Source organism: Phaethon aethereus (assembly GCF_964289735.1).
Source record: "Phaethon aethereus genome assembly, chromosome: 8".
In the NCBI taxonomy this organism is placed as follows: domain Eukaryota; kingdom Metazoa; phylum Chordata; class Aves; order Phaethontiformes; family Phaethontidae; genus Phaethon; species Phaethon aethereus.
This window is the reverse complement of record NC_138584.1, coordinates 22,877,476-22,904,506: the sequence shown is the minus strand read 5'-3', so window position 1 is coordinate 22,904,506 and position 27,031 is coordinate 22,877,476. Positions and strand designations below refer to the sequence as shown.

The window sequence follows — 27,031 nt, the reverse complement described above, 5'->3', positions numbered from 1 at the left end:
TCACTGTTGCTGTGTCTTGTGGCTTCTTTCCAGATTCAGCTTAGGAAGATTTCCGTCTAAGAGAGGCTGAACTGCAAGGACTTGCCCCTTCTCCTGGATTTGGTCTCGCAGGTATTGAATTTCTAGCTGCTGCATTTCTATGATTTTCTCATTTTCCTTCTCTGCATTCAACCTCAGGACAGCTGGGCTGGACACCAGTTCACTGGAGGGAGCTAGAAGATAAAATCAGAGAGGGCAGAGCAGTGTAACAAAGGTGCAGCTTGCAGAGTTCTTTGGCATGAACAAGGAAAGGCATCTTTCAGGGCTGAAGGAGTAGAGCTAAATAGTAAGATTCTGCAGTATTTAGCAGCTTCTACAGCTAACATTACAATATAACAGGTACCACGAGGCAGACAAGCTGGAACATACGGAGAGAGTAACAGAATCATTCACCAGGGACAAAAAAGGGCTTCTGGAATGAGTACTGACAGTACAGAAAACATAAAAGAAGCACTATTCACCTGTGTCTTGAATTGCTTGCTCTTTCATGGTTAATCTTAGTGTTGACTGGAGATCATGTACCTGGGTGTGGGCCACCCTAAGTTCTTGCCGCAAGTCATTAATTTCCTTCATCAGACCCACATTTTCCTGCAAAAACATTATGCCCGATGAGGAAAAGCACAAGTACTACCTGGCTCAGCAATATGTATCTTCATATCCTTGGAAAGGACACTGGACAGTATAGGATCAGTATCACAAGCGGAAGATACAAGGCAATCAGTACAGTACTCAACATTTCAGATAAGGCCACAGTAGATTTGACACAAAACATTACAGTATTCAAACCATATTAGCTCAATAAGTTAATATTTGTTTTGCTTTTCTGACTGAAGCTGCACTCCAAGGTGTCATTTTCCATCCCAATTCCACAGGGAAGCTCAGGCCCCTTCCTGGATTGATCCAATTAATTCAGAATTAATGTGAAGAATTCACATTTCTCCCTGCAGCATGTATTATTTGCTTTTCATTTGCCACCATGTGTCTGTTCACTTAAATTATCTGTATCTCCTTGCAGTTCTTCAAAGTCCTCTTCATTAGTTCTGACAGACATCACTTTCCAACACACCTTCCAAATTATGAAGAAATACATAAAGCATATAGAGACTTCAGATACCTACTGCTAACATGCTGTTATGAGGAAAAGTTGGCCATGTATTCATCTTTTGTTCTTTTTTTCAGTCAGTTTTCAACTCATAAAAGTTCGATCCTCTAATTTCTTTAATAGCCTACCACAAAGCATCTTGCTGAAGGAGTTGTGAAAGTACAAGTGAATGTACTTTACTCATTGCTTTGGCAGATTCAAAAACTTCAGCAAAAACAGTATGGGCTAATACTAGTGAAGGATGATAAAACTGTTGCTCATGATACAGAAACAGGAGCACCATTAACTAAATATTTCTTTTCTGAATTCAAGAGAAGTAGAATTGTTTGTTTGCCTCTTACAAAGACAGTGAAATACCTTATCACAGCAACAGCTAGTGCACATGTTAAACAGCTGCCATCTATTTGAACCAAGAATAGCAATGATTTCAGCTACCTGTGGTGGTTTTTTAGAAGGTTTGGAACACAGCACCATTCCAACCCCTGGCACTTCATCATAAGTGGCAATATTTTAAAAAGATAAATGGCCAAAAGGCATGCTTTGGATACCTCACATAATACCAGTCTCGAGCTATAGGAAACCCACTAAAACAAAAGGAGATAAGAACAAGGATTAATGACATTTTCCCATGAAAAAGGTGTCTTCAAATCTTGATTTTTTTTTTAAAGATAGTTTTGGTTGATAGAGATAATGATGTTGCCATAAGAGATTTATGTAAGGCATATGATTCAGTTCCTTACAGTATGCTTATAAAGTATTGGCAGCACACACCTGAAAACTGGTTAGTAACAACCAGTAACGCTTACTGCAATTGTCTGTATATAGATGCACTCAAGGAGTTCAGGCTGGCAGCAGTGACTCAAGGTGCATGTACGTGGCAAGATTCACAGTACTTCACACTAAGACAAGTACACCAACTGTATTTCAGTTTCCCCTCAGCTGAAAGTCACTGACTGGAGGAAGATTGTGAGATGTGTTAAGGTCTGAACTTGCTGGGCAAGAGCAGTTGTTCTTACAGTGGTTGTGTTGGACTCTAAACACAGCAGGAGTTTGTGAGCTTAGGCAGCCTGCTCTGAAACCATATTTTTTTTGTTGACTCTAACTTGTTTAGTTCAAGACTTCAAACACAGATGAAATTTGACCCCTATGCATTTATCCCAGAGCTTGATCCTGAAAGGAATGCATGAAGAGGATAATTTCCAAGAATCAGTCAAGGAAATTTTCTTTTGACTGTCTTTCAGGGTTAGGTCATGGCATTTCTGTTTAGGTGTACTTTAGTCATGAACACCTTTGTAAGCTCACAGAATGCTGCTATCAAATGAAGATCTTGCTTTTGGTCTGTTAGACAGTATAATACATAGTATGTATTGTATAATACGTACTCATTTATTGTATGAGGCAATCTGGGCTATGTAGAAATGTCTTGTTTGCTTTGCTGGGTGCTAAAAGGCTGCTGGTTGACACTGATAGTATTTTTTTAATTCAATCTTTGTATTCTGACACCAAGCTTGCATTGCAATGCAATGATCATGCAATGCGTTAAAATAAATGCTTGTGGTAAAACTCATTATCATGGGATGTTGTGGCAAAGTGCCAATTATTTCAGAAAAGGGATTGATCAAATGGGTGGATGATGCCATCAGGTACAACTACATATGATGCCTGGATGTAATCTACAGCCTAGGAAGTCTGTGCTGACTGTCAGAGACAGGTAGGACATATTACAGAAAAGATCATCCCATACATGCTTCAGTTCAAGCAGCATTACTTCAAGATTATTCAATGTGTCTGTTCTTATGTATCCAAGTGACCAAAGAAGCCATTACAAATACAAAAGGCTGGAGGAAAAACTAACAGTCTAACAACAAGCAACTTGCCAACTGGTAAGAAAATTAAAATTATCTTGACAGTTCTAATCATCTGTTGCAGCAGTCACTAGTGGAACATACCTATGAACTGTCAAAGAGGAATGCACTGCTCTGAAAATGTAAGCACAACTGAGGAATAATAGAAACACAGAGCTAGAAGGCTGCCAAGATGTCATTTACTTTTTCAAAGCAAGCCCTGACAGAAGTTTGTCTAAACTAGTCTTAAAAGCCCCCTGTGAGGGACTGGAAGACCATGATAATTCCTCATGGCTGTAAAGTCTCATTAATCTACTAGACTTCAGAGAACTGCTTTTTCTTTGAAGAAACCAGGCTGGTTAGAATCTTTGATATCTTCATCTTCCAGATGTTTTATTAATTCGGTTTTAATCATCACTTCATATTAGGCTTACTGATCCAAGATATCAAGTATTATCATTATGAGCACCATCTGTCACCCGATTCCAGCAAGGAAATTCTTCAGGTTGTTCTCTGAAGCCATGTCCTTTTGTGTCAAAAGGAAATATCTAACACATAGAAGGAGTAAAAAAATTAAAACAGGGCCAGGGAAGAAGATTGCTGCTGCCTGGGCTTGAAGAAGCACTATGAATAAATAGCAAAGAACAGATGCTTTAGGAGGGGACTGAGGTCTAACGATCCTGAGGAAGCATAATAAAGTAACAATGAAGAAAGGGCTAGTGAGGGGAAAAGGAAATGCTGACTGAGCAGGAGGAGATGATAGTAAGAAGAGACTGTAAAAGAGCTATCCTCCGAGGATGTTTGGTGTGGGGTTTTAGATCCTCACTCCAAATGAAAACAAATCAGATCTTTGGTCCCAGCAGTCACAAGTTTACCTTGCCTTGGAAGGAATAAGGATTCTGAGCAAGAGATCTTGGTACAAATAGGCATATTCATCATGTGTTTCTGAACTGCCTCGGAAAAACCTGGATGTGAAAAGCAGAAAGTTCTTCTGAATTCAGACCAGTAGGCATGGGACTATGTGGCCAAAGTAATTTTTTTTCTTTTTCTTTTCTTCCTCTAGAATTACTTCCTAAACACCACCACACAGCAAGTACAGCTTGGTGCTCAGACAAAGGTGCAAATTGACTGTATTATTTCAGATAGTATTTATACTGTTTGAAATAAAAAATAAGTACATTGATTGCTTTAAAAATACCCAGGCAGCAGAAATTCCCTATCTCCTTTTACATTAGGGAGTGTGAGATAAATGAAAGTATCCACAAAACAGCAGCATTCTGAATTCGGAGATCTTGTACTTTTGTCCAGAAAATTATAGAACTTCAGTAGTTCAATGAATACTATCCCTGAATGGAAGCACTTGAAAAATTTAGGAATTTCTGGCAAGGAAGCAAACCAATCTGTTTCAAGTCCTAAGAAACCATAGCAGTAAGGCTACTAAAGTGTCTTTTGTGCAGCTGCTTCCTTTTTCCCTCTCCATACCACAAGGAAAATGCTTATTACCTGCACGATGTGCATGTAAGCAGCTTGGTGGATTTCCTGATCCTTCACCACCTTCTTTTTTAAAGCTGCCAAATTCCTCTCAAGATACTCTCGCTGTCTCATGTACTCCTGCTGCAAATCTGTGTCTACTGCTTCAGTCTCCACCTGAGGGGGCACAGCATGTTGCATCAGTAATTACACTACCAAAGAAATTAATCTGCAAGGAGAAGGCAAAAGCCCTGACTCACCGTGTCTGATTGCTGCACATACTTGGTGTAGAGCTCACGGATCCCATCCTTCATTTTTTTTGAATCCTGAATGAAGCCCACACAATTATGAAGATCTGTTTTAAATCGTTTGATGACAGCTTCCATATTTTGCTTCTGCAAGAACAATTTAGGTACATTCATATTTGGCTCAGAGCACTCTATCATATGCAATTTTCTAGAAAGTCTAGTAGAACTGGTGAAAGCTCTCATATACTTTACTTACACTTAATTTTTTAAAAATACATCATTAAAAAAACTGCTGGGGATGTGAGTACTGCATGTTGAACAGCAGTGATAAGTTTTAGCAGTAATATTAATCCAAGATATTTGCATTAGGTAATGTAAGTGCCAGCATCCAAAGGTCTACTCTGAAAACCAGTGGCCTATTATCATGAATGCTATGCCCCACTGTCCTTTCCCAGATGACCTACATTATTTATAAACAACATGCAAACAGTTAATGAGAGAAGGCAAGGGAAAAAACACATATCGGACACATGCACAACCTGAGGATTTCACATCAAGATAGCAAAACTGCTATCATGGACTTCTGGAGGGCAGACTTTGGCCTGTTCAGGTCACTGATTGAGAGAGTCCCTTGGGAGACAGTCCTGAAGGACAAAGGGGTCCAGGAAGGCTGGACAGTCTTCAAGAAGGAAATCTTAAAGGCGCAGGAGCAGGCGGTCCCCATGTGCTGTAAGAAGAGCTGGCGGGGAAGGCGACCGGCCTGGCTGAACAGGGAGATTTTGCTGGGACTCAGGGAAAAGAGGAGAGTTTATCACCTCTGGAAGAAGGGGCAGGCAACTCACGAAGAGTACAAGGATCTTGTTAGGTCAAGCAAGGACAAAATTAGAAAGGCAAAAGCCCAGCTAGAGCTCAGTCTGGCCACAGTCGTAAAGGATAATAAAAAATGTTTTTACAAATATATTAACAAGAAAAAGAGAGGCAAGGAGAATGTCCATCCCCTACTGGATATGGCAGGGAACATTGTCTCCAAGGACGAGGACAAGGCTGAGGTACTTAATGCCTTCTTTGCCTCAGTCTTTAATAGCCAGTCCAGGTATCCACAGGATATTCAGCCCCCTGAGCTGGAAGATGGGGATGGAGAGCACAATGTACTCCTCATAATCCAGGAGGAAGCAGTCAAGGACATGCTAACCACCTGGACACCCACAAGTCTATGGGGCCTGATGAGATCCACCCGAGAGTACTGAGAGAGCTGGCGGAGGAGCTTGCCAAGCCACTCTCCATCATTTATCAGCAGTCCTGGTTAACAGGGGAGGTCCCAGAAGACTGGAGGCTTGCCAATGTGACGCCCGTCTACAAGAAAGGCCGGAAGGAGGATCCTGGGAACTACAGGCCTGTCAGCCTGACCTCTGTACCAGGGAAGATTATGGAGCGGTTGGTCTTGAGAGTGCTCACAGGGCACCTGCACGACAACCAAGGGATCAGGCCCAGCCAGCATGGGTTCATGAAAGGCAGGTCCTGCTTGACCAACCTGATCTCCTTCTATGACCAGGTGACCCGCCTAGTGGATGAGGGAAAGACTGTGGACGTTGTCTACCTGGACTTTAGTAAAGCCTTTGACAGCGTCTCCCACAGCATTCTCCTGGAGAAACTGGCGGCTCGTGGCTTAGACGGGTTTACTCTTCGCTGGGTGAGGAACTGGTTGGATGGCCGAGCCCAGAGAGTTGTGGTGAACGGCGTTAAATCCAGCTGGCGGCCGGTCACAAGCGGTGTTCCCCAGGGCTCGGTTCTGGGGCCGGTCTTGTTCAATGTCTTTATAGATGATCTGGATGAGGGAATTGAGTGCTCCCTCAGAAAGTTTGCAGATGACACCAAGTTGGGTGGGAGTGTTGATCTGCTGGAGGGTAGGAGGGCTCTGCAGAGGGATCTGGACAGGCTGGATCGATGGGCTGAGGCCAACTGTATGAGGTTTAATAAGGCCAAGTGCAGGGTCCTGCACTTTGGCCACAACAACCCCATGCAATGCTACAGGCTTGGGGAGGAGTGGCTGGAGAGCAGCCCGGCAGAAAGGGACCTGGGGGTGCTGGTTGACAGCCGGCTGAACATGAGCCGGCAGTGTGCCCAGGTGGCCAAGAAGGCCAACAGCGTCCTGGCCTGTATCAGGAATAGTGTGGCCAGCAGGAGTAGGGAAGTGATTGTGCCCCTGTACTCGGCACTGGTGAGGCCGCAGCTTGAATACTGTGTTCAGTTTTGGGCCCCTCACTACAAGAAGGATGCTGAGGTGCTGGACCGTGTCCAGAGAAGGGCAACGAAGCTGGTGAGGGGTCTGGAGCACAAGTCTTATGGGGAGCGGCTGAGGGAGCTGGGGTTGTTTAGTCTGGAGAAGAGGAGGCTGAGGGGAGACCTTATCGCTCTCTACAACTACCTGAAAGGGGGCTGTGGTGATGAGGGTGTTGGTCTCTTCTCCCAAGTAACTAGTGATAGGACAAGAGGAAATGGCCTCAAGTTGCGCCAGGGGAGGTTTAGATTGGATATTAGGAAAAATTTCTTCACTGAGAGGGTGGTCAGGCATTGGAACAGGCTGCCCAGGGAGGTGGTGGAGTCGCCATCTCTGGAAGTGTTCAAAAAACGTGTGGATGTGGCGCTTCAGGACATGGTTTAGGGGACATGGTGGTGCTGGATTAATGGTTGGACTTGATGATCTTAAAGGTCCTTTCCAACCTAGTGATTCTGTGATTCTGTGATTCTGTGAAAGATTGCCTTCTCAGTCTCACTTGGTCTCTACCAGGCCCCTCTACCTTTTTTCTCAGTCCTGCACTGCCTGCTAAGCTCCTTCAGCTTCACCTGCAGTGCCTCTTCCTCCCTCATAGATACACTTGTTTGTCAAACACAGGGATCTTTGTCTCCTCCATTAATAAGCCCACCCGTCATTTCATCCTACTAATGCCTACATCTCATTGTAGGTGGTAGCTTATGTGCTGCTCCTGTTTAGGCCAAGTGTCCCCAGATTTCAAGCTTGGGCAGGAAAAGGTAGTCGGTTAAGCATTTGCCTCACTGCTCTGTTAAACCCACGAGAGTATGTGTTGACTGAATAAACTGACACATAAATAACTAGATTTTTAAAATATCAACTCTCTAACCTGCTTGCAGGCTTGGAAGTTTTCTGCCTTTGCCCCCACAGACCAGAGACTCTTCTGGTCCTTGGACACAGTATCCCTGAAGTACCTCTTTGTTCAGATTAATGCTTCTGCAGTGTTCTGTCTCCACAAACTTCATTACATAGGACCTGCACAGTGGTTGTACCCCATACCTTCTGCCTCTCTCTGTGCATCTCGCGATCAGTTGCCTTTAGTTTCTGTTGCAGTTGTGTAATGTTCAGCTTCAGCTGTGTGCTCTCTTTGTGGAATCGTTCCAGCTCCCCCTCCATCTGAAAGGAAGCAGGAGAAGGAAATCAGAACTAAAAGGAGACATGAAAAAACAACACGGTAACAGGAAAACCAGTGAGTGAAAATACAGACTTGAGGGAGTAGAGCCCCCTTCAGTTTAAAGTACACCATGGAAAAAGTCAGTTTTGGAACAACACTGCCCTCTGTCAGAACACACAGAAAACACAAAAATGGATATTCAACGCCCTTTTGAGTTACAGGTATTTAAGTGCTGTGATGCCCCTTCATTTCTTGAGCTGAACCCGAGCTTTACTGTTCCATCTGAATAAAAATGGGTGAGATGGAAATTAACAGTCAATACTGGAAAGAGTAAGTGCAACAATAACAAGAACTTGATACTGAAAACAAATGTATTGAAAAGCTGTGGCTATATATGTAGAACGTAAGGAAAAAAAAGCAATAAAGGTACTACAGCATTTACTGGCATAAGATGGTGACCAGAAGAGAGAACAGGGCTTTCATCATGCTAGTCTGATGTACATACAATTGTTCATCAGTTTGCATTTTATTTGAAAGGTGTTTGTTCTGAATAAACAGACTTATGAAAACTAACAGATCACTGAGGAGTTATGTCACCATAGTCCTAATGTGTCTGAGCTAAAGGTACATCTATGGAGAGATCACAGTAAGTTTCTATCATAAATAAGTTGCCTCAATGAATTTGCTGCAAGCTAAGTATGAATACATGGAAATTTTCCATGGTTCAGCTGATGTACAGTAATTTGTCCACACACCTAACCCCTAAACAGAGTTATGTTTGCATAAATCTGCAACTTTTCTGAGAGAAGAAGTTCACTCTCTTTTCCTCCAGATCAGTAAAGGCAACGTCTTGTAAAAAGTGTATGGAGGGCAACCATATAAGGCCAAGACCTATTTTTAAGCAAAACTGATATTACTGAATATTTAGAATTAAATACCGAAATAGGAGCTTAAATAACTGTGTCAATCACTGGAAGCATGTGATAGAAAATTAAATAGCAGCTATTGTGTGCAAGTATTTTTATTAGCTGTAAAGATATTGAGTCAGTGCTGTGTATCCTTGAAAGAACTCGAGGAACAAACAGGGTGGAGTCTTCCATTGGACTTGCTGGGTCATCTTTGTATTCAAAGGGCTTAGTAGCAGAGGCCAGATGAGAGTGCTACTCACCTCATGGATCTGCTCCTTCATTGTTTTGATATCATTTTCACGTGACTCTATTTGCTTCTTAAACTCCTCTATTCTGTAATCCAGTACAAACTTGAACGTTTCCAGTTCCTGATTTTTCTTTTTTAGGTCACATATATGCTTCTCCTGGGAGAAGTAGGTACAGAGACCTGAATCAGAAACAGCACTCTCAAACAGATCCCTAAAACAAATATGGTGGTGGTAAAACCGGCAGTCACAGATCTAGTGGAAGACTGGAATTCATTTGCACATCTACACAGATTGGGTGGGAAGGAAGGGGGCAAATAATGCAGAGAGCCATCTGCAGATCCCAGAACAGGGGATGAGAAACTCAACATCCTGAACTTCAGCTCCCCAAGAAAAGCTTAGAAAGTCAGGAAAAAAATAAAATCCCAAACTAAAGATCGCAAATTCTTTAAGTTAAAACTGAGTTTACAGTCATGTGATATTATCACAACACAATACTACTAAAATAAATATCTGTATTAAATTAAGGGAGGGTAACCCATCTCAGCCAATTGTCCAGTTTCTCACCTTGTCTTGGATAGTGTCGGCTCTCTCTTGAATCTCTGTCTTCAGTGCCAAGATATCCTTCTCCAGTGACTTAATGATGCCTTGCAGCTTCTGCTGTTCCAGTCTCATTTCCCCAATGTCCCTGTTTCGCTCCTTGAGCTCTTTCTGTAGGCTGTTCAACTAGTGAGGCAAAGTAGTAAGAACTTAGCAGTCTCCAGATGCTGTGCACATCTTAGCCATCCTACTCTGTAAGATATCTCATAGACAGTGTGGGATAAAGGATGTCGAATTAAGATATGATGAAGGAGCATTACATCACTTAAATACCTGTAACTCAAAAGGGGGTTGAATAGCCATTTTTGCATTTTCTGTTGTTAAGAGGCAGAGCAATTTGGCAGAAACTAAACTCCCTTGCTTTCCAGTCGATCCTCAGATATCAGAGGGACTGGGGGCGGCTGAGCTTAGGTTCCGAGTGATGCCCAAAGTCAGCGTTAGTAGTCTGGCCGCGCCCAACACCTTTGTTGGACTATCACGGGTCCGGATGCACTACTAACATCACACTACCTGCTCAGCCGGACACCTCCTGAACTAACACGGCCGCACTCAGAGGTACGGTCGCGTTCAGGGACCACACACGGCTGAGTCAATCAGTAGTGCGATTTATTGAACACATGGCTGAGTCAATCAATAGTGCGATTTATTGAAGCAACAGATATACAGGTTCTTTGGATTGCCGGTGATAAATTCACTACCTATAAAGCACGTGCAAATGCTAAAACTACGAGGGACACTACTTGGCTATAAACGTGTTAAAAGATGTAAAGTGACTCTATATAGAGATTTCTAAGTTTCCCAGGGAGGCACTTGGTATGACCAAGGGTTCGAATCTTACCCAACGGCGTCCCGATGGGGGGGAAGAGAGGCTCAGCCTGTCGACTGATCCCAGAAGTTAGAGTGGTACACGACGATGGTATCTTCCCTAACATCCAGCTCTTAAAACATTACTTTACAGTGTTTTACTTTGCAGGTGGAGCTTGAGTGACTCTAGTCATACATACCTTTATCAGGATTGGTGCAGAATTCTCTCGCTTCGCATTTAAAGGTACAGACTAGGAAAAATTCAGTGCGCACACTCATTGAGGAGGGGTTGCACCTTGGGGGGGTGGTAGCTTTTGAGAGGGGTGTGCGTTTTAGTATTATAATGATATTATAATTAGCAAAGTTCACTCTAAGTACAGCACTTCAAAGTTGGCAGGTCTTTGGCCCAGGATATTGTAAGCGCAGCTTATCAATGTACATCCTGTGCATCCCTAAACTCCCCTGTTCACAGAGCGTGGCCACGAGGTCTCCACTCCGCTCCACCCTCCATATAATCTCTCCCAGAGTCAGCACACCAGGCGCCCCTGATGTTGCCAACATCCAAGGCCGTTCAGGGAGTCTCCATGGCACAGACCCGTTGTACATGAGTGCTACGTTCCACCTGGTTTCAAGGCTGTTCTTAGAGGGTAAATTTCCAAAGTACCCCTCAGCGATTACTCCACATCTGTATATGCTGATAAAATACTTACTGTACTACAAGGAAACAAGGAATGTGCATCTAGAAGCAAGAAGGGTATAGATATTATATCCAAGCATGAGCTTCAGATAACACTCAAGCCATGGAAAATTATTTTAAGGTGATCACCTGTCACATATCTCTAAAATGACAAAAGTAGACTGGAAGGGTGCCTAGTTCATAGGTCTTGGGTACCCTCAAAATTTCCCCCTCAGTACTAAGATCTGTGAATTCAAGAAGGTCAGAACCAAGGAATGGCACTGGTCAAACTGTAAGGACCCATGAAGAAATTCCTGATGCCTAAAAGACATTGGAACTGAAGACAGTACCATGATAATAGGAAGTATAAAGCAAGACAAACCCTCTGTCTCCAGATAGATAACTGAAGAAACTGAAAAGAAAAAATGGCATATGGATAATACCCACCCAGTAAAAGAGCTAAAAGGTTTTATGCCTCCTTAAACACAGAATCACAGAATCATAGAATAGTTTGGGTTGGGAGGGACCTTTAGAGATCATTTAGTCTAACCCCCCTGCAATAAGCAGGGACACCTTCGACTAGGTCAGGTTTCTCAGAGCCCAGTCCAGCCTGACCTTGAATGGTCCCAGGGATGGGGCATCTACCACCTCTCTGGGCAATCCGTGCCAGTGTTTCACCACCCTCACTGTGAAAAAGTTCCTCCTTATATCTAGTCTAAATCTACCCTTGTTTATTTTAAAACGTTACCCCTTGTGCTATTGCAACAGAACTTGCTAAAAAGTCTGTCCCCATCTTTCTTCTAAGCCCCCTTTAAGTACCGAAGGGCTGCAATAAGGTCTCCTAATAAAAATCCTAGGACTAAAACCAATAAAAAATGATGATGCATATAAAACACAAAGTGCTTGTTGTATCAAATGAACCAGTAGAAGTATTTTTCTAACAAAGCAGAGCATTAGATCTTGGAAAAATGAAAAGCTTCATTTGTTTCCCATCATAGGATAAACAATATTACTATTTATGATTTAAAACTATGTAAGATAAAATAAAGTGTACTAATAAAAACACACTTCCTCTATAATCTATCTCTAATCATATCAGCAATACAATCAACTCACAGCTTCTTTTTCTGCCCAAATATTCTAAAACATTCAAATTGGTATAAGAAGGCGCTACTGTTCTCATATGAAATGCCAAATATTTACAGACTAAATTAACAAGACTAAACTGACATGCCACTAATCACATTTAGTCCTCAGCTATAGGTCACCACATGCAGGTCTGATCCTATCACGGAATAAAAGATACCCTTTTATTCATGACTCCTATTTCTCCTTTCAGTTGGAGGTTTGATTCCTTTTCTTCCAAGAGCCGTCTCTCATACTTAATTTTGATTTCCAGGATTTCTTGGTCTTCATCTTCTTCAATTTGTTTCTTAATTTCTTCATGTGCTTGAAGCTGTTGCCTCATATCCTCCTCTGCCTGCCATTAAGCAAAGCAAACATTAGTGAAGACAACAGTAAGAGACCAATAAAGAAGAGGAGAACTCTTTATTTGTAACTGTGTTTCTCCTGGGAGGATCTATATTTAATGGACTCTTCAAATGCAGCAATATCATTTACGATAACTTAACTTCTTAGGGGATTAAAGTAACTTTAAAAAACTGTTAGACAAACATAAAAAAAATTATTCTTAAAAAAATTTCTTCTTAAGGCTTGGATGCGACAAGTTAGGAACCTGGCCCAAATACTAGTATCAGCAAACTTGTTCTGGCAGCAGCAAACACAAACATGAGTAACACTTGAGAAGATCTTTTAAAATTGCTGTTTCTGATGCATTAGGACCAATAACCACTCAGGTTGGCATCATTCTCTGTATGCCTCTCTTCTCACATTCATTCCTCACATTCTTTACAAATTGGTATTGCAACATAGGGCTGCAAACAGTGATGTTGATAGAATTTATTGACTTTAGTTATATAAGCATCAGTTATCTGGCTGCCCGTTGTCAAGCCAAGTCTTTGACCTCAATACGCAGGAGTTTTGAAGTACTCAGGGTATTTCTCATTTCCCCCCAGATTATGCAGGCAGGAACCTCAGGGACTCAGGAATGGAACTGACCATTTTAGAAATGTTCTCTCTTCACTAGAACAAGGTTGATTGAGTCCTTCTTTCTTCAATTACAGTAAATGTATAATCTAACCCACATTAATAAACAGGAATTCTTGGATCTAGGAGAAAGAGTGGTGAAGCTGCGAAATCCCAGAGATAGTAATCTTACCAGGTTACTTACTCAAGGTATGAAGGCCAGAAAAGGTGGTAACTCAGCTGGGTTTTCCTCATTACTATTCTAACTGTCAACATATTTCCCCAAGGTTACAGGCAGATTAGGATTTGCATGGAGGGAGCCAACCTTTCTTCTCCTAGGGAGCATTTTATCACAGTTGGAAATAAACTTAGTCAATAATTCAAACTGCAAATCAAGTTTCCTACCTCTTGCAGCAGAACAGATTTCTCATTAAGTTTTTCCTCATAGTAGTCTGTTAGCTCCTTCACAGCCCTGCTTTTGCTTTCCTCCAAATTGTGCAACTGTTTCTCATATTCCTCCTGCATCCTCTGGGATTTCACTTGCAGCTCCTGGTATTTCTCATTTTCCATTAAGATTTTCTGATTACTGTCAGATTCTGGTAACAGGAAACATATGGAATGGATAAAACTAATAGAAAAGAGAGTTGTATCCTTCTACAGTCATGTCTTATTCTCTACTGTCTTTTTGGCAGCTGGTTGCAGTAAGTTACACTAGAAGAACTTCATCACTTTTCATTTTAGAATCTGTGTCCGTACAAAATTTTACATCAGAAAACCATTTCTTGAGTTTCCTGCTCTTCCTTTTACTTACCACTTCACAAATAATGCCTGTTCCAAAGTTGTGATTCACCTTTCTCAGTTGTGTTTCTGAATATTTTGCTATATTCCTGCTTGTTGCATCAAGACAGAATGTTGTCCTGTTCCAGCTTGAACAAATCTAAAACCTACACCAAAATCTCCTACTCTGCCATTACAAATTAATAACAAATAATAACATATTGTTATATATTGTTAAACAAATATATAACAAATTAATAACAGCTAATCATAGAATCATAGAATAGTTTGGGTTGGAAGGGACCTGTAAACGTCATCTAGTTCAACGCCCCTGCAATGAGCAGGGACATCTTCAACTAGATCAGGCTGAATCCTAATTTAGGCAATTAGGAACGCCTAATTTAGGCATTCCCTTGAGATGACAACCATGACAGAGCTGTGTAAGTACAACTGTTACAGAGTATGAGTAGGCAATGGACTCATTTACAGGTAGACTTGCCTTTTGGTACTAATTTGCAGTATTTCTACTTTATCTTGATTACAAATCTGGTGTCTAGGTACCTCCATGTTGTATGCATTCTACATTAGCCTCCTTGCTGAACTGTGTGACTTCACTATTCTTGCACAGTGAGTGATAAGACAACTGAAGAAATTACTAATCTCAAAAATCAAACATCTAAGATACAGTGCCCATGTGTATGTTCTCATCATGGTCATTTCTGTGGTGCAGTTTAGGCAAGCATTTGGTCTGCAATACCTGTATGACATACATGCACCTTTCCTTGTACTCTAGTAATCCCTCCCTATCACACTGTTTGCTATAAGTCTAATGCACTTCCTCCAGAATCTAGTTACGAACATTTGTTACCGTCTAACCTAGCTGTTGCACCTCCCTGGCCTGTTTATTCATCAGCTCAGACAGTTGAAACTGGTGTTGTAGCTCCTGCTTTTCTTTCTCTGACTGTAAAATCTGGGGAAAAAAAATAAGAAAAATAAATTTTAATTTGAAACTAGGCAAAGCAGTGTTCACATTGTTTGTGCTCTTGCCCATGGTGGGGAACACATACACAACAGAATTTATATTTGGAGTCTCTCACCAAAATTCGGATGCCATGTGTCACTAAGCCAAGTTTCCCCAAAGATTAGTTTATTACGACAAGTTACAAAACTATGGAAAGCTAAGGGAGAGTAGCAAATGGAGTTCATATAACACAGGGTACTGTGTAATCTAACAAGAAAAGTTTGCGAGCTACAAAAACCTCCACTTCTTTGTGTGTGCCTACTAGAGGAGAATTTGGAGTTCCACAAATTGCTGTCCAGATATTAAATTTCAAGCTGCTTCCTGTCTCAGTTGAAGCCACCTTGAGGTCCTAAAACACTGACATTTGCATAAAATGACACAAACCTAAGCAAAAGTGAGGTATGAGTGCCATTTGCGTGGAATGTCTGACTACCACTATGAATGACTTAATCTTCTAAAAAAGCACAAAGAACTGGAACAGGAAAATGGGTGAGAAATTTCCCAGAAAAGGTGGGAATCGTACCATGGGTACAATTTTTTCACTTTCTTCTCATAACTGTATGGGTCTTGCATAAGCAGAAATACTCCATTTGCCTGCTGGATACAGCAACTGGAAAGGTTAGCCCCAAGCCTGTCCAAATCTGTCGTTCAGTTTAATGTTAACACATACTGATACTCAGACAAGAAGTACCACTTGCCTGCCTAGAAAACTTTTATTCACCTTCAAAGGCATTTGCTTGCAAGCCTATAATCAACAAGCCTAAAGAAGTTTCAGTGTAGCTGAGATTATTATAACTCTATAGCCAAGCATAATGCTATGAAAAGACCTGAAGAACTGCAGAAGAAAACCAGCACAGGTAAAACACGAGTAACCTATGAGAAGTGAAATGGCTTTCTTGTGAAAGGTCAAGCCATACAAAAATGAGGAAAAATAGAAAGGTTAAAACTTAGGTTACTTAAAAGCAAAAACCACAATGAGAAAAGCCAAAGAGCCTGAGGAACTACCTGAAGAAAAAAATAAAATTAATAATTAAACTTCCTCAAAAAAAATCAAAATCAGAAACCTGCCAGAACATTTGTAGGGCCAAAAGACAGGAAAGGTATAAAAGGAGCACTTGAAAATGGCAAGACCATAAAATAATAAAACTAGTAAGTAACTTGGCAAGCTTTCATACTGGAATCCTTCTTTATGTGGAGTCAAACTGAAATACTGCTTGAAGGGACTACATACAACTCAACAAAATAAGCAGTAACAAATCACCAGGACAGGATAATATTAATCCAAAAGCTTGAAAAGAACATGAGGTTGACAGAATTGAATCATGAGATATGTAATCTCTCAGTTCAAGTCATCTTACTGCCAGAGAAATTGCTATTGGATCACTTGTCTTCTAAGTCTAAAAAGGGTCCAGAAATATAGCAAATTACAGGTCAGAAATATGGACAGATGGACAGAGTAGAATTAACGGACACTGGGAAGAATTATCGTGGCTTTTGCTTTTTAGGGAAGTCCTGCTTCATGACCACAGAGAAATCAATAAACATGTGAGCAGAGGAAATCCAGGGAATATATTTTACTTCTATTTTCAAAAAGCATACAAGACACCTCAGCAGACATTCTTAAAAAAGCTAAGCAGCCAGGGCATAAAGAAGGCAGCATTAAAAAGAATAATTATTGGATCTTGCAGCAGCTGCAACCTTATAAGTGACAGAGCTTTTAAGGCATGGTCCCATTTCTACTCAAGGGTGATATAGCTTACTGATCCTTCGTCTCAGGCAGCATTTATTACTGGAACTGTTTTTATGTACTTATAGGTTACCTAGAAGAACTCGTGCATCCCCTTGTACTTACAAGATACTTGACTCAAAGGTAGCTTCATGTTTTACAAATATCAAGAACATCTCTACTGGAAAGCAACGCTTCATTTTTCAGATGCTTTATGGCATTCATACATATATAGTGCAAGCTTGAATTCAACTCTTCAGTGAAAGATTTCTTGGTATTTGGTTCTGCAATATGAATCATACCTGGTGTTTGGTTTTAAGGGAGCCTATTTCCTGAGTGAAATTCTCTTCTAATTCCTTTATTTTTTCATTACAGTACATGTCCTTGAGACGTAGCTGGTAATCATTTTCTGTCTGTAGCTCTTTCACACGAATCTGCAGGTCTAGCATTGCCTGACTCTGTTAGGACATGGATGAGAAGATAGTTTTAACAGAGAGGTTTTCCATTAGCACCAGCTTAAGATGTTTTATTTATATGCACATAATTATGAAAGACAGCCTTTGCAGACAATTTTCAGACAGACCAAGAAGTTGTTCCAGAAGTAAGGTTCCTTTGTTATCTTACAAGATGGTTTATAGAAATGCAGCTTCTGACTTCTCTACTTCATTAAAACTGCTTTCAAGATATTGGGGAAAGTATTAGACAAAAGTCTAAACTTTTCTCCACACTCACTGTTCATACAATGCAGTTTGCATATTAACAAGCAGCTGCAGCTACTTGCTATAACCTCTTTCTATGAGGAAAGCCAAGCAAGCCCTCTTAAACAGAAGGCCATGTAGGAACAGCTAGTCACAAACATCATGCAAATGTAATTCATAAGCTGTACGCTAGGAATCCTATGGTTCATGTTCACAAGTTGCTCCTCCTACCTTCTCTTCTATATCTGATCTCATGATCAGCACTTCCTCAGCATATTCAACTTCCTTTTCCCATTTCAGTATCCCACCTCCTTTATCATACACTTTCCAGATAAATATAGAGCCATCCTCTGAGGCAGTCAGTAGAAATAGGTCATCATTTGTTACAGACATCTTAGAAGGAAGAGACAACAAAATAATAGTAGAGACAAGGAAGAATGGAGACACAGTCTAATTTTATATCAAGTTTTTCTCCCCACCCGTATACTCCTTGTCATTTCTACCACAAGACAGTCAACAGTGGAAATAGTAACATAGCCCCACTACCAACACTTTGACTATGTCCTCTACTCCTGCTCCACTCTGGTCCAGACAACAGGGGATGGGAAAGAAAAGAAGAACATGTGAAGACACTGGATCTGCTTCTGCTCTCAAAGGTGTAGGAAGATTTTGAAAAACATGGAACAGAAAAGACCTTCTAGACAGTTACAGCATAGACAGGCAATTTATATGACAATTACAAAAGTCTCTAGCTTTTTTTCTTCGGGAAGTTGTTTGAGCAACAGATGGCTAAATATTTTTTTTTAGAATCTGCAAATAAGCCCACCAAGAAGTATCTCGTAACAACTGCTGTCACCTCCTCCAGACCTCCTGTGACTGCATGGCCTAGCATAGAGTATGTGGGAGCTGACACAGCTTAGGAGTGAGGTAAAAGTAGAGTTCCAATAACTGACATTCATAGCCTAATGTTGGACTGTGCAGCTCTAAGTCAAGGTGCTGTATTTGACAGTGATACCTAAAATGCCAAAATTATGAACAGCTTTAACAAGACAGGATGTGTGGCTTCATGGAGAAAGTGCACTGAAATTTTCCATGGTTGCAGGCTCCACTCACCATATCCCCACCTTTCAGATGCTGTTCATTAGCCTTTTAGAAATACACTCTGGTTAGCAGACCAGCACTGCAATCTCTTCTGCTCTTTACCCCGGTAGCAAGTTGCTTAATATATTTATCTCATTCCTCCTTCCATTCTCACAAGATGTTTTCAAGACTGCATAACTTTATCTTCCTCTTTCCAGAAAGAGCTATATTAAAGTTCTCTAACAGGGATATGCTACGTTACATACCCTGGTGCAAGCCACTTTTTAGCCAACAACAGCTTATCCAGTGACATCTATTTCTAGAAACAGGACTTCTATGAATGCTGTAATATTCATTCTCCATGTGCAATTGTGAAGGAGAATCAGCACTAAAGGAGATGTATGCAGCTCGTATCGCAGGGAAAAGAAAGTACTCTTACCTTTGTAACAGCACCTGCATGGGCCTGATACTCGTTGAAATCCTTCTTTAAAGGTAATGGGTATTTCATAGCTCGAATTGTCCCCAGAGATGTACCAACAAATACCATGTGTCCCGAATGAGAAATGGCTACTGCAGTATAAATAACACCAAAAGCAGGCACTTCATGCTGGATCTAAAAAAAAAAACACCCCAAAAACACCCACACAAAACCCTCACATTACATTAAGTTCCCCAATACTATTTGATTACTTATTGCATGAGCACTTGTCATATCTCATTGAAAGAATCTACATGCCTATAGGAGTAAAGTCATGAATAATAATTAGTATTAAGCTTTATAGATATGCACTCTTAAAATTTCAAGCCAAGTTCCACAAGTTGATGATTTCTGTAAGATGTTATCACATACAATTTACTACTTTTCTGGACAAAAAAAAACCCAAAACCCTCACACAGCCTACAGTGGTAGATGCAATATACTTGTATTTCAGCAAAACAGTTGATACAATATTGCCAAGTTAGTTTGTTAGCTGGATTAAAAGATTTCTAGGTAAATCCAAGTTAAGTTATAAAAATACAAAACTACAACAAAATCTCAGGTAAAGGACATAAGAACACAAGAAAAGTGTCAGTAAATATTGCAGCTATCAAAACCAGACTGATTCCTGCTTACCAAACTGATGATAAGGAAATCAAAGCACTAGTGCCCTCCCCACAGAACCAAGCAAAATCCCAGAGTGCTTGTTAGCTCACCGAAGACTCTGAAATTTCTTTGAGAGTTTGGTCAGATCCAACAGCAAAGATGACTTTGGCATCAGAAGACAGGGCAATGCTGCTGTAGATGCAGGACTTGAGCACACACTCTGACTCCCTTTTACTTGTCAACAAGTTCCACTCATACACAGCACCATGTGTGTCACAGGAGACAAGTTTAGCATCATCTGCGCTCCATTTAACTGCATGTATCTGGCAAAAGCAAAACACAACAAAGAGCCCAAGGTGTAAGTTATAGACATACAGTACGGAGTCATTTTACTGGTATATCCATGACAACTTTGGAATCATACTTCTAAGTCTTACTGAAAGTCCCCTAGATGTTTCTCAACTAATTCCATTTTAGCATTTAAAAAAAAAATCAGTAAGAACTATTTTATGAACACACTGTCAGGAAAAAGTTCATTTCAATAGAGTAGTATATTTTATTTTTTAAATTTATGACTGGGATATTTTTCCTGGTTCAGCTACCTGCCAATCATTCACTTTCAGTTTAAGGACAGACTCTTTAGATGTATCTAGTGTGTGCATACATGGACTTCTGACCAAAGAAAACTGACTTTTGTATTTCTATTTTTAATTTTTAGGCCCATTTCTAATCCAAAATTGTACTTTACCTCTTCAAAATGCATTTTACCAACTAGTTCGTACTTTAATGAGTTGTATTGTATAGGAGTTGTTTACTAACCTTCCCACTATGTCCTTTCAAGTTATTAATATTTTCAAAGGTGATGCTGGAATAAATTTGAATCACATTTCCATTAACTACAGCAAAAAGATGGCCTCTGTTACTGAATGAGCACTACAAAAAGAACATAATCACCCATTACTGTAGATGCAGTGGATAAAAAAATTCTATAAAACTCTATAACATAATTAGGCTCTTACTGTTTTCTTAATTGGTGCTTTCCCCTGTAAAATTCAGTCCTTGAGTATATCTGAGCAAACTACCCCTCTGACTGCTTCCCAGGTCCACACTTATGCATCAGCCTCCAGGCTTATTTTCCAATAGTCAGAATCCTTTTCTCTATGCTTTGATATTCTAAATCCTACTAGGATCTACTGGAGAGGTTTCTACCTTCTGTCATGTTCTTCACCATTCTGCTCCCTATAACTCCACAATTTTATTTTTGCATCACTCCTTACCTCTCTACACTTTCTCACAGCAAACTCCTTGAAAACACGCATGTCCTCATACAGTAGACTTATAAATCGTAGGTTGTCAGAAAACCCAACCAAACAGAAAAGGCCAGTGGGATGAAGTGATACTGTGTATGCTTCCTCCTGATATTCCTTATACAGCTCCAAAGCGCTGAAAGAGAAAACCATTGTGCAGTGTGGAATAGTACAAACTCCCTGCGCACACCTGACAGGGCAATATGTGGCCCGGCAGGGAGACACCTGCAGCTACAGTCTGCCTCTGCCTTGTCCTTGAGGAAGTGTGTTGTCATTCAGTTAAGTAACGATCACACAGATGTTACAAGGCAAATCTGACCTTCCTGGCTCATAGAGAAGGCGTGGAAGGTGCAAGAGCAAGTCCTTGTTTACTGTAATATAATGAAGAAGGTAAATGAACCACTGATTACAAACCTACAAAAACATCTCTTCTGAGGTTTGTTTTTCTCCCCCTCTCCCGCCATAAAGCCTTAAAAGCTGGAGTCATTTTGAGCCTTAAAAGCTGGAGTCATTTTGCTTAAGAACTATGTCTATGAAGCAGGCGATGGGACAACAGTATCTTAAGACAAAGCTGAATGAAACATTCCTGAAGATTTTTTTTTCCAAAACACATGAGAAGTCTGACACAAAAATGGCTTAATAGAAAAGGCTTTGGATTCTTTTGACACTAATTTTAAAGGCACTGCATAACCACACTCCCCAAATCATGTCAGTAAGACCATTTACACCCCACACTACACAAGAATTTCACCAGAACAACACTCTCATTCATGTGAGATTGCTGCTGTTGTCTGCTAAATACAATACACAAAAAAGAAAGAGGTAATAAACACAAACAACTCTTTACTTTGTCTTGTAATTCCAGATGCGGACAGATCTATCCAGGGAACAAGTAGCAAGAATGGGTTTCCAAATACAGATGTCCAGACCAGTGATGGAAGCAGAATGCAATGGGAAATTCAGATATGTAAAATAAGCTGCCTTCTCCTGAGAAGCAATGAAAATATATATATAAAAAAATCACAAATATTTAACTGCAGGCAGTAAGGTAAGAAATCTATCATAGCTCTTTGCATACAGTAATCAAACAGATTTAAGGAAACCACTTCATCCTTTCACTGCACTGGTCTGAACATAACAGTGTTAAAAACATAACAATGTTAGAATCAGTTTTAACTTTATAATTAATAATCAAGAAAAGTGATGCAGAGAAGATGTAGGCTCCACAGTTCTCATACACTAGTGAGAGCAGAAGATAATTGTAGGTGTCCAGAGGAATGCAAGTTAGATAAATAAACCTGGACCTGCAAGAATTCAGTTAAGACCTCGTGGTCAGACTGATCCTTAAAAATAATCAAGTGCTGAGCGATAAGCAACTTAACCACGATATTGATGCTGGAAGCGAAGCACCAATAAAATTTTAGGCTGCATGCAGAAAAAGGACCCGTAACTACAAAACACCTTCCTGTAAAGACCTTTCTGTACATAGGTTAGTTATTTAACTCCATGCAAGTCTATTTTATGATAATACATTTACCACGTGTCTTTGTATTATTTAATCCTTTCAGAGTAGGGAATGTTTTTCATTATGTTTCTCCTTCACAAAGAGGATTCACTGCTAACTAGGACTTCAGCAACTAATTTTAAAGTAACAAGAGATTCCCATGGCTATTCAAGCTTTATCATTGCATTAAGGTTTCTGTGTATTACAGTGGAGCATAAACTACTACGGTTATGTTAAAAATCTCTCAGTTAAAGCCTTCCTTAAGTGGTTCAACAGTGACATGCATCCTTAAACAGTTTTAACAGTGTCCTTTATCATTCTGACGAATAACATCAGGTATTCATACAGAGGGGTGCTTGAGCAAGGGGGTACTGAAATACAGCTCTCAGAGAAGCACGCAGAGCACTTCATATCATGACCTTTAAGGGTTCAGATGCTATTTGATGGATTTTATGAGAAGGCATAATAGAAAGCAACACTGAATAGCCTGTGCCATTACGATACACCCCTTACTGGACATGATAGCTGTGAAATGAGATAAGATTGCACTCACCCTCGTAAGATTGGTGGATAGCATAGTAAACATGTAAAGCTGATTTTTATTTGTGTTAACAACCATCGTTTCCTCTGAGGGGCTGAAGCATATACATATAATGTCCTGTCTGCTTGACTGTTTTGGCTCACTGCTGAACAGGTCCTTGGGAAGCTGCACAAGAAATGCATCCCATGGGATATTCCAGGTCTCCATGTTTTAGTTGTAGACATGCACACACACACACAAACTTTTGCTGTAATGCTACTCTAATAAGCACATACATAATATCAGTAAAGCAGCTTAGATATTTAATAGTACATAACTACTGCAAGGCAGGGAATAGAGGACAAAATAACCTATCTATCTATAGCTTTACAGCTGAAAAAAAGTATCACAGGATATTTCAGCAGTAATCTTAAGTACTGTGTTAAACAAAAATGAAAATGGTAGAAGAAAATCATAGAGAAAAAAAATGTAGCAAGTGTCAGCATAAAAACCGCCTGAAAATTGTGATCTCAGAATAACAGTTCTTTGCAGTGTATCATTCAGGTTGATAACAGTCTTATTACAGGGGTTCATGCCTAGTAATCTAACCTTTTAGGCCCAAAGTATGAAGGCTTGACCAGGTCATCAGTTAAATGTTCTTATCCAGAGGTTGCAGTAAGTCAATGCATACAGCTCGCTATAGAAGAGTTAGAAATCTTACTAGATTACTTAAGAATAAGAGTGCACAAATCTCATGACAGGTATAACAAATATCTGAGGGGAGAAAAACTTTGCCTTGGAAAAAACCAAATAGCTTAGTTCTTCAAAACTGAGGTAGACTACTTCTTAGCTCCAAAAGTCTCCCTAAATAAGAGGAGGTTTCTTGAAGATTTCCTGAAGTTTAGCAGCCTCAAAGCACATTTTACATGTGGGAACATGCAGAGCTACCTTGCAAAAGGACATCTGTCACTGACTTTCAGTGTGACCTCTGACAACTCCCTTCCTTTCGACACCACCAGGACAGTTGGCTAATGCTTACAATGTAATTTAGAGATGTGCTAAAAATTACTATTAATAACTGAATTGGAAGCACCCCCACCCCTGTAAACAGGCCTCTGCTGCATAATTGCTTGGAAAAGCTTTTTTCTTCCTACCCAGATTTCTTGACTCTCCTTGTAGACTTCCTTTTTCTTGGTCTTCTCAAACAGAAGAACAACTCCTGGGCTAGATGAACATGCAAAGCCTTTGGAGTAAGCTGCAACTGCAGATATTGGAGGCAAAGCAGCCTGTTGTGAACCATTATCTTCAGAGGTCAGTCCACAAGAGACAACCGAACTACAAGCAGGAAATGCATAATGACTTAAGAATAAAGAAGGACAAAACAAAAAAATGCTTCTCAGCAGCAATCAAAATATTATTAACCATTCATGAACTGGACAAGAAGGAAATAAGTGAATGGCTTGCAACTAATCTGCATGCACAAGCAGGAAACTATTAGTAATAGTATTTAACAGATTTACCTCTCATATTCTTTTGTTTTTGCACCTTCTTCTAGTTCCCCAGGTGGTTTTTTGTACTCTACACTTGTCTCCCAGTGCAGCTCTCCACTTTCAAACAAGGTAAGTTTGCCTGTGTCAGTGCCACATATAACTTCCTCCTTGGACAGCCAGGCATGGCACAAGTAGTTTTGTGGCTCTCCCTTTTGTAAATTCACTTGCTTCAAAGTTCCTTCACTGTACTTAAAAAGTTTAAAAAAGCCATTTCCAGTGATACAAACCTGTGCATTGTCTTGAGGATTAAAGCTCACCTATGGAACAAAAGAGAGAGAAATTATTTTATACAACTATGTTCACAAATAAGCAAATATTATACCTGTTTTGAAGAATTTCAATACCAGATACAGGAAAACAAATATGGGAAGAAGGTTCATAGAAACACACAGAAATACAGAAGAGTCTAAGAAATAGCCATAACTACATATTGCAGTTTTCCCCTGCAATATATATTGCGTGTATCAATTTTACATGATGCTACAAATACATTAACTTTATTAAGCTAAGACACTACCTGAATGACAATGCAACACTGAAAATTCTCTCTGCCCTTCAGGACTGAATGACAAAAGTGAGGCCAAAATATATCTATACTGCTGATTAGCAAATTTTTCTGGTAGTAAGCTTCCTGAAAAGTGGGACCATTCATCCTCAAAGGCCAGGAATAAATTCTGTATTTCTGTATTTCAGTCAAGTGTTGCCCATTATGCATATTAATTCACATAATTAGGTGTTTACTGGTGAAAACAGTGGAATAGCCATCTCAATACACAACTTGAAGGATAGCAGGGGTAGTTAGACCCCATTTTTCATGCTTAATGGAACTTTAGACAGCAGTTGTCTTTTACAGTCACCCTTCTCGCGATACAAATTGAGCTCATGAAGTCAGTATTTCACCCAACCTCTGCTTGTAGCTGTACCCCAGAAAAAATGGCAGCTAGAGTCCAACCAACCCATGTACTGAAAGCCTCTTACCTCCCTGCAAGAAAGATACTAAAAAAGTGCACCAAAGCAAGGTGCAGGAATTGTTTGAGTGCCATCAGCCTGCTCCTAGCCACTCTTCCTGGGCTATTCCCCTGACCTGCACACAGAACAGACTGCAGGAAGCAAAAGGTGCATGAGCATGCTGAGAGCTTCCAAGATGCGTGTTACAGCTACTGAGCAGAGCCAATATAGTTAATGAGTGTTTCTGCAGGGACATATTGCACACTCGCTGGCCAGTTGTATTGGCCCCATACCATAGATCTCATGTGATACAAGAGATATGGACTTGAGGACGTCCATTATGGGTCAAAGCAAAAATTTATTTAGCCCACTGTCCTATTGCTGAGGAAGGCTGATGCCAAGAGAGGCCACAGAAACTATATAAAATCTACAGTGCGGCGCCCTCTCCACCCTCTCTTGCCCTGGATAGAAGCCATGTGGCTACAGGAAAACTTACTGCACACATATCCTGCAGACTGAACTTACGTGCTACCTGGCACCCAGTACTTGCTGAACTAAAGGCTGATCTTTTTATCTGCCTTTTTGAAATAGTGCAATATGTTCCCAAAGAACCAGTCAACTGTGAACCAAAATGTATAAGCCGCAGCGATGCTGGTGCAGCTCAGCTTTGGAGGCAGGCATGTGCACCTCTGTACCCTGGAAAGGCCAGGGAGAGCTGTGTGGGCTCGGGGCTGGCATGGGGGACATGGAGCCCGCGAGGGCCGCTGCGGTTACCTGGCAGACGCCGTTGCCCGGGGCCTCGACGCGGACCGCCGCCATCAGCCGCTGCTTCTCCCAGAGCCAGTACGTGAGGCGCCCCTCGGGGGGGGCCGTGGCGGCCGCCAGGTACCGGCAGTCAGGGGAGAAGGCCAGGGACACCGCCTCCCGCGCCGGCAGCTCGGCGGCGGTCAGCGTCCTCCGCCGCCGCGCCGACACCGACGACAGGTCGTAGACCGTCAGGACCGGCTGCTCCGCCACCGTCTCCGAGACGGCCAAGTACCGCCGGTTGGGGCTGACGGCCAGCGCCTGCGCGCCCCGGCTCCTCTCCGTGCCTGCGGGAAGGAGCGAGGTCAGGTCAGATCAGGCCAGGCCGGGCTGGGGCCGGGGCCGGGGCCGGGGCCGGGGCCGGGGCCACCTGGGATGAACTTGTGCCATTTCTGCTCGAGGTGGAGCCGGAGGCAGCCCGCCCCCGCCGCGTGCAGCACGACCTGATCCTCCAAGAAGCAGACGCCGCCGGCGACACGCGGCCGGCAGCCGAAGACGGCCACAGGCTGCACCACCGCCGCCGCCGCCGCCGCCATGGTGCTGGTGCTGCCGCCGTCGCCGTGGCA

The 27,031-nt window shown here is 41.3% G+C and overlaps 1 protein-coding gene across 1 annotated transcript; it reads right to left on the bottom strand.

Moving 5' to 3' along the window:
• On the bottom strand, nt 1–27,001 carry CFAP57 (cilia and flagella associated protein 57; the record flags this gene model as incomplete). Its single annotated transcript, XM_082003064.1, has 22 exons — nt 1–212; nt 501–627; nt 4,489–4,632; nt 4,716–4,850; nt 8,014–8,130; nt 9,297–9,440; nt 9,849–10,007; nt 12,668–12,841; nt 13,852–14,042; nt 15,100–15,193; nt 17,273–17,428; nt 17,900–18,061; nt 19,188–19,361; nt 19,943–20,155; nt 20,652–20,765; nt 21,110–21,275; nt 21,987–22,126; nt 23,197–23,349; nt 24,318–24,498; nt 24,684–24,970; nt 26,436–26,752; nt 26,836–27,001. The coding sequence occupies 22 exons, from the start codon at nt 26,999–27,001 to the stop codon at nt 1–3; spliced, it is 3,726 nt and encodes a 1,241-aa protein (XP_081859190.1).
• Nucleotides 27,002–27,031: the final 30 nt, after the last annotated feature.